The sequence below is a fragment of the Corapipo altera genome, unplaced genomic scaffold (genome assembly GCF_003945725.1).
Source record: "Corapipo altera isolate COAL_440 unplaced genomic scaffold, ASM394572v1 128014, whole genome shotgun sequence".
Lineage (NCBI taxonomy): Eukaryota > Metazoa > Chordata > Aves > Passeriformes > Pipridae > Corapipo > Corapipo altera.
This window is the reverse complement of record NW_020886097.1, coordinates 1-7,611: the sequence shown is the minus strand read 5'-3', so window position 1 is coordinate 7,611 and position 7,611 is coordinate 1. Positions and strand designations below refer to the sequence as shown.

The 7,611-nt window shown below is 60.5% G+C and overlaps 1 protein-coding gene across 1 annotated transcript; it reads left to right on the top strand.

The window, feature by feature from the left end:
- Nucleotides 1-491: 491 nt before the first annotated feature.
- On the top strand, nt 492-6,312 carry LOC113941008 (max dimerization protein 1-like). The gene is given in 5 exon segments (XM_027632165.1): nt 492-557; nt 559-743; nt 4,080-4,109; nt 5,146-5,260; nt 5,867-6,312. Coding segments are annotated over 5 exon segments (807 nt in total). The 5' UTR covers nt 492-506; the 3' UTR covers nt 6,293-6,312.
- Nucleotides 6,313-7,611: the final 1,299 nt, after the last annotated feature.

Below are 7,611 nucleotides of genomic sequence, written 5' to 3'. Positions count from 1 at the left end.
CTGTCCCGGGGTCTGTCCCTGTCCCGGGGTCTGTCCCTGTCCCGGGGGGTCCCCGCGGGTCTCACGTTGGACCCCCTGCATCGAATCCGAGGCCCCGCCCCCTTCCCGTCCGGCCCCGCCATTGGCTGCGCGGCAGGAAGTGAGTCAGGCGGCAGCGCGTGCGGCGGCGGGGCGGGGCCGTTGGGTGGGCGGACCAATGGCACGAGGGCGTGGCTCTCTCACCCAATCACAGCGGGAGGGGGGCGTGGCCCTCGGGCGCCGCCACGCCCCATCACCGCCACTCGTGCGGGCGCTGGGCGGGGCCTCCCTTAACGCCCACCAATGAGCGACCGAGATGGGCGGGGTCTTCCTTAGCGTCGGCCAATAGGCGTTGTCGGGGGCGGGGCCCGAGCGGGGCCTGGAGGAGCGGCCGCTCGGGGCGGGCAGAGGCCGCCGCGCCCCCCCCGCCGCCGGACCGGCCCGTCCCGGCCCCGCCATGGCCGCCCCCCCCCCGCCTCGGCATCCAGATGCTGCTGGAGGCCGCCGAGTTCCTAGAGCGGCGGGAGCGAGGTACCCCATACACACACCCCCTCCCCTCCCCGCGCTGCCCCCGGTGCCCCCGGGCCGGGCCCCGCGCTGACCCGCGGCCGCCGTTGTGTCTCCGCAGAGGCCGAGCACGGTTACGCCTCGCTGCGGCCCGGCGGCAAGGACGGGGAGGCCTCGCGGCGCCGCGCCAAGGCCCGCAGGAGCAGCAGCGGCGGCAGGTGACGGCGGCACCGGGAGGGGGCGGGGGGAACCGGGCCGGGCTCGTTGTGGGGCTGCCGGGCAGGGTCGGGGGGCTCCTGACACCGGGGCACCGGGCCCGTGAGGCCTCGCTGCCACCGGGGGTGTGCCAGGGCCGGGGTGACCCTCCAGGCCCCGGTGAGGCCCAGCTGTCACGGGGCTCCCGGCAAGGCCGGGAGGACCCTCCTGTCACCAGGGGACCGGGCCGTGAGGCCCCGCTGTCACCGGGGGTGTGACAGGTCTGGGAGGGCTCCTGTCACTGTGGGACCGGGCTCTCTGGGGTCTCCCCACTGTCACCGGGAGTGTGACCACGTCAGGGAGACCCTCCTGTCCCAGGTGTTTGAGGATGGTCCTGGTGTCACCGGGGGTGTGACAGGGCTGGGGGGCTCCTGTCACCGTGTGTCTGGGCCCGGTGAGGCCCCACTGTCACAGGGCCTGTGGCCGGACTGGGGTGACCCCCTGTCACCAGGTGACCAGGCTCTGGTTGGGTCCCACTGTCGCCAGGTGTGTGACAGGGCTGGGGTGACCCCCTGTCACCGTGGGTTTGGGGTACTGTGAAGTCCTGCTGCCACCAGACATGGGGCAAGGCTGGGGTGACCCTTCTGTCATGGGGGTGCTCAGTCCCTGGTGGGTCCCTCTGTCCCCGGTGTGTGACAGGGCCAGGGGGACCCTCCTGTCACTGTTTGCTCAGGCTCTGGTGAGGCCTGTCTGTCACCAGCTGTGTGACAGGGCTGGGTGTGGCTCTGGTGCCACCAAAGTCCTGCTGTCACCGGGTGTGTGACACCGTGGGCGGGACCCTCCTGTCCCCGGGTGACCGGGGCATGGTGAGGCCCCGCTGTCACTGGGTGTGTGACAGGGCTGGGGGGACCCTCCTGTCACCAGGGGACCAGGCCCAGTGAGGTCCTGCTGTCAGAGGGCCCCTGGCAGGGCTGGAGGGGACCCTCCTGTCACTTCCTTAATTATCCACCCTGAAATCCACCCAGAGCCTTCCTATTGTTGCTCCCTGGTTGTTCCTCCCTGTTATCCCTGCCTGGTTTTTTCTCCCCGTTATCCCTCCCTGGTTGTTCCTCTCCACCGTCCCTCCCTGTTATTTCCTGCTGATTTTCAGTCCTAAACCTGAAAGTCCTAAACCACCTTTCCTACAAGTTGAAATCGGCTCCATTCACCCACGTTGAGTTTTAGGAGCAAATCCCACCATCCCAGGAGCAACAGGAGTCGCCCTCGTGCTTTATTCCTTCACTTTAACATCCCAAAATTCCCTCGGATCGCCGTGGAGGGGGAACGATCAGCTGGTTTGGGAAGGGCTGGCTCCGGGCTGTGCCTCCAAGCCCAGGGAAGCTCCGAGGGGCAGCGGGTTCATCCCGACACGTCACTGGCGCCGGACGGTGCCAGGGAGGAGCCAGGCGGGGATGGCACCACGTCTGTCACTTCTTTCCTGGTCGGGAGCAGCCCCGTCTGCGCCGACCTTTGGCAGCCGCCGGAACAAATCCACCTGGATGCACACGTGCCCTGGTTCCCGGGGTTCTCCCGGGGTTCTCCCGGGGTTCTCCCTGCGCCCTGTCCCGCCCACGCAGGTGTCCTGGGCTGTCAGGGGGGTGGGAGGCAGCTGAGGCCTCGGGCTCTTGTTTCAAACAGGCTCCAGGTGAATCCGGGGGGTTGTCCTGCCCGGACTTGCTCCAGGTTTCCCTCTCGGAGGATTTTGTTCACTTCAGACCAAGCTGTTATGGTTTTTTCAGGGAAAAAAACCCCACATTCCGAAGGGAAAGCTGGTGATCAGCTGAAGTTTTAATTAGTGGAAATTGTAATTAGGGAATCCATGGGTATGAAATCGTTCTGGAAAGGATCAGGGAGCATGTGGATATGTTCCATCTGCTCCAGGATGAAGCTGCCATCCCCTCTGTCCCTGTTTATTTTATCCAAAAGTAAAATTCATCAATTATTTGATATTTTCCTAAATATTGGTGATGGTGGATGCAAAGCAAAAGGGAAAACAACCATTCCAGGAAAGATTCAGGTGGAAGAGAGAATGGGTTTGTAATTAGTGAGGGTGATGAGAGCTTCATCCCTGTATGTACTGTGTTTGGGAAGTGTTTGGATAAGTTAGGATCAAGGGAATAGCTCAGAAGGCTGCAGCCTGTCACAGCCCTGTGGTGAAGGGCTGGGGGTGAAACACGTGGATTTATTGGCTCAAACATTTTTGGGGCTGTGAGGGCTTTTGAGAGCTGATGGCACTGGGAAGCCAACAGAGCCTCGGGAGCTGGGTGATCCATCAAGAAATGCTGCTGGCAAAGTGAAGGAGACCCTGGAGAACATCTGCTGCTGCTGTGTTGGTGGCATCTTTAGTTTTTCCTTCAGTGGGATCCCCCCTTTTCCTTTGCTGCCATCCCTTGTTTTCCTTTGACATCTCTCATTTTCCCTTCAGTAGCATCCCTTTTTCTTCCCTTTGGCACATCAACTCATTTTCCCTTCAATCCATCCCTTGTTTTCCCTTCAGCATTGGGACTAACCTGCCCTCCCAGATCCCATGGGGCCATCCCAGCAGACATCCCTCTCCAAACAACCTGTGGCTCATTCCCACCGTTAAGTTCTCAGGCCATGTAACAACATTTTTCCTGAGGTCAAGTGGAGCTTCTTGAGGCCTCCAGAGATTTTAGGGAGTCTGTGGCCAGGGAATCAGCTCTTCCCCGAGCATCATTCCTGGGACATGGGCAGCAGGGCCTCCTGTGGCTTCTTTCCCAGGTTTCAACAGGAATTTCGTAGCTTGTGTTTTCCATCTTTTCCCAGCTCCGTGGAAATTCGGAGCTCCAGGGGGATTTGTTGTGGATGTGACGTGTCAGCGGCGTGTTCAGAATCTCCTCTGGAGCTGCTCCCTGTTGGACACAGGGAAGGGTTTTTTCCATGTCTTCCTGGAATTTGAGGGATGACTTGGAGACGGGAATGGGCTTTGGATGCCGGCGAGGGTTGGGAGGCTCCCGGTCCCTGGAGTGTTCTGAGCCAGTTTGGGGATCCCACCCAGGCTCTGCCCAGAGTCAGGATGGAGCAACTTCCCATCACTGGTACCACCGTTAATCCCAATCTCAGTTCTAAAGCTTGACCCTCTCTGCATTAAAATCCCATTTTCCAGCTTTCCTGACCCTTTGTTTCCATTTGTCCAGCAATTCCCCCATCTGCATCCCACCGTGTTCACCATCCCTGGCTCTGGAGCAGCTCTGGAAGCCCCCCGGGTTTGCAGATCCTTTGCTAATTCCTACATGTTAATCTCAGCTGTTAATCCCTAATCAGCCAGAGGAAGTAATAACTTCTTCCTTCTTTTCCAGGTCGACACACAATGAGATGGAAAAGAATAGGTGAGTGCTGGAGGTTTGTCAGGAGCTGGGTTTTGGAGGAATTGTTGCTTTTCCAGGGGTTTTCCAGCTGAGATGGGTTGAGATGGAGGGTGGAAGGGAAGAGGTGGGATAAAGGACACCAAGGATTGAAGCATTCCTTGTCCTTGACTGCTGGGAATGATATCCATCTCCTCAGCCAATTCCCACTCCACTTAGTGAGGAAAATTATCTTTCCCCAGGCTCATCTTTGAGCCAGTTGGAGTTTGGGATTTATCCCAAGAGTAAATCCCACTTTCTTTGCCTGTGTTGTCATCTCGAGGTCCTTTGGGTGAGGAAATCCCTGTTTACTCCCAGTGTATCCCAAACAAGACCAGCAGGTCCTTGCAAAATCCCAGTATGGAGCTGCCCAGGATCAGGTGGTTCAGAGATGGGTGTTGCAACCCACTCCCAAGGATCTGACCTACATGTTGGGATTGGAGCAATGGACACAGGGAAACTGGGGTGTGCTGGGAGCATCCTGGTTATCGGCAGATAAAGGGATTTATTTCCTCATGGAGCCAGAGTTTCCCTTTGGTGTTAATGTCCTACATATTAATGTGGAGAAAACCTGGATGTTACATGGAGAGGGAGGATTTCTGGACCGTGGTCAGTGCTCCCACAGGGATCTGGTGTTGCTTTGAATCCAAAACAACCCTGTTCCTAATAAAAGTATGGAAAGAAAGTGCTCCCAAGGGATTTACAGCTGGGTGTCAGCCTGGGCAGCTTTGCCCTCAGCAGGAACCAACCAGCATTCCTGAGGTGGAGATTTTTGGGAAGACAATGAACACAAGTGGATAGAATTCCAAGGTCATTGGCATCTCCTTGCCAGGGATCATCCCGACAGCCCAGGGTGCCCGCAGGGTTTATCCACGAGGTTTTTCCAAGGTGTCCTTTGGCCTGGCCATGGTTTTCTCCCAGTTTCTGGAAGCCCCTGGAGGCTGGGAAGGCCCCTGGCTGGGTTTAGCTCCCCCCAGCTCAGTTTTCCCTGGGGAAGCTGATCCTGCTGCTCCCGTTCCAGGCGTGCCCAGCTCCGGCTGTGCCTGGAGAGGCTCAAGGGGCTGGTGCCCCTGGGGGCGGCGGCCGGGCGGCACACGACCCTCAGCCTCCTCACCAGGGCCAGGCTCCACATCCAGGTGAGCCGGGAAAACCGGGATGCGGCCCCGGGAAGGGGGGCAGAGATGAGAACAGCCCCCCAGGACGGGGTGTGGGGCTGGGGGGTGCTGGGATTGGGCTGGGATAACTGGGGGAGCAGAGACAGTGGGCTGGATTAACTGGAAGAGTGATGGATTAGGCTGGGATAACTGGGAGAGCACTGGATTGTGCTGGGGTAATGGGGAGTGCTGGCGTTGGGCTGCGATTACTGGAGGAGGGTTGGGATTGGGCTAGGAGGACTGGGAGAGCAATGGCATCAGACTGGGATAATGGAGGAGCACTGGATTGGGCTGGGTTAACTGGGAGAGCTCTGGGATTGGGCTGGGATAATTGGGCAGCACTGGGATCAGACTGGGATAACTGAGTGCTGAATTGAGCTGGGATAATGGGGAGTGCTGACACTGGGCTGGGATAACTGGGAGAGCGATGGATTGGGCTGGGATATCTGTGGGAGGGCTGGGATTGGGCTGGCACGATGGGGGGAGTTGGAATCCATACAGCTCCACATGCCCAGCTGGGAGCCCCTCGGGAGCCGTGGTGGCCCTGCCGGGATCCCGGGGCTCAGGGTGCCGTGTGTCCCCCCGCAGAAGCTGGAGGACCTGGAGCGCCGAGCCCTGCACCAGATCGAGCAGCTGCAGCGGGAGCAGCGGCACCTCCAGCGGCAGCTGGAAAAGCTGGGAATGGAGCGGGTCAGGATAGACAGCATCGGCTCCAGCCTGTCCTCCGAGCGCTCCGACTCGGACCGAGGTGAGACCCCGCTCCGGGGGACGGCCGGCGGGAGGTCCGGCCCTGCTGGGACTCCAACCGTTCCCATTCCTCCGGCAGAAGAGATGGATGTGGATGTGGAGAGCACGGACGACCTCCCGGCCGACCTGGACTGGAGCAGCAGCAGCCCCAGCGACTCGGACGAGCGCGGGAGCCTCCAGAGCCTGGGCAGCGACGAGGGGTATTCCAGCTCCGGCGGGACCAGGGCGAAGCCGGCGAGCGGCCGGAAGCTTCCCCTCGGGATGTAGGAAGCGCTTCCCGCGGCCGTTCCAGCGGCGCCGTTCCCGTGGGATCCCGTTGGCCAGCACACCGACCCCCCCCCCGCATCCCCCGCACGTCCCGCCGATCCCGCTGCTCCCGGGGCTCCGCTCGCGCCCGCCGGCTCCTCGCCCCGGCCGGGATCTCCTCATCCAGGCCCTACATTCCAGCCACGCTTGGAAGCGCCTGGGAATATCGTGGCAGTAACAGCGACCTCCAGAGCCTTCCCTGGGTTCTCTCCCAGGCTGTCACCGCCCGGTATTCCCGATCTTCTCCGCATTTGGCCGGCGACGTCGTGTTCCTGACGCTCAGGACCCAAAAGCTGAGTTTTTGGGAGCAGATCCGAAGGCAGAACCGGCCTCTTGTGGAATTTCCACCTGGGAGAGAGCAGAGCCAAGCTGAGAACCCGCCCACGGAGCATTTTGGGTGGGCACAGGGATCGGCCTCAGTCGGGGGGTTCCTCCCCCCCCCGACTCTAAATATTCAGGGACACCCCATCCCGGCCCTGCCGAGGTCCCGGAGCATTCCCGGCGTGGGGAATGGCAGCCCCCCCTCGGAACGGCCACCTCCGGGCTGGGAAGTTTCTGCCCTCCGTAAACCCAAACGGGACCTCCCACCTCCCGTGGCACGGCATTCCAGACTCCTGGAATTCCTCTCCACGCTTCCAGTCTCGGGGACAGTATTTTCTACCTCGGAGGGAGCCCCCGGCCTCTCTCCACCCCTTCAGCACAAAGATGATGCCTCCGCTCAGCAATAACCCCGTGGGACCCCCCGGATTGGCCTGGAGCTCTTCTCCATCCATCCGGGATCTTCCCAGGCTCATGGAGGGTTCCAGAAGCCCCCGAGGGCGCGGGGGTCCCGAGCCGGAGCGCACTGAGCTGTCCGTGGTGTTCGTTCAGTTCCCGGTGCACTGGAGGGAACATTCCCACCACTTCCTGCTTTGAGAGCTGCTCTGGGAATGTTGGCACTTGGAGCTCTGCTTTCCACACCTTCCTTTTCCCTTCGACCGCTCCAGGGGTTTTCCAGCCCCTCGGGACCCTCTTGCTCCAGCCCCGTGGGGTCAGTGAGTCCTCAGTGTCCGGCAGAGAGCTCTCCAAGGGCTTTTCCCAGCGCTGGGATGAAAAACAGGCTCTGAGGGCCCCTTTTCTTCAGGAATTGCAGGTGCTGAGACGCACCAAGATGCTCCACGGAGTGCAAGGGGATGAGGGGGAAACTCCAGTTCTTTTCCTTTTTCCTGTCCCATTTTCCTTCCTATTTCCCATCTTTCCTTTCCTTTCCTTTCCTTTCCTTTCCTTTCCTTTCCTTTCCT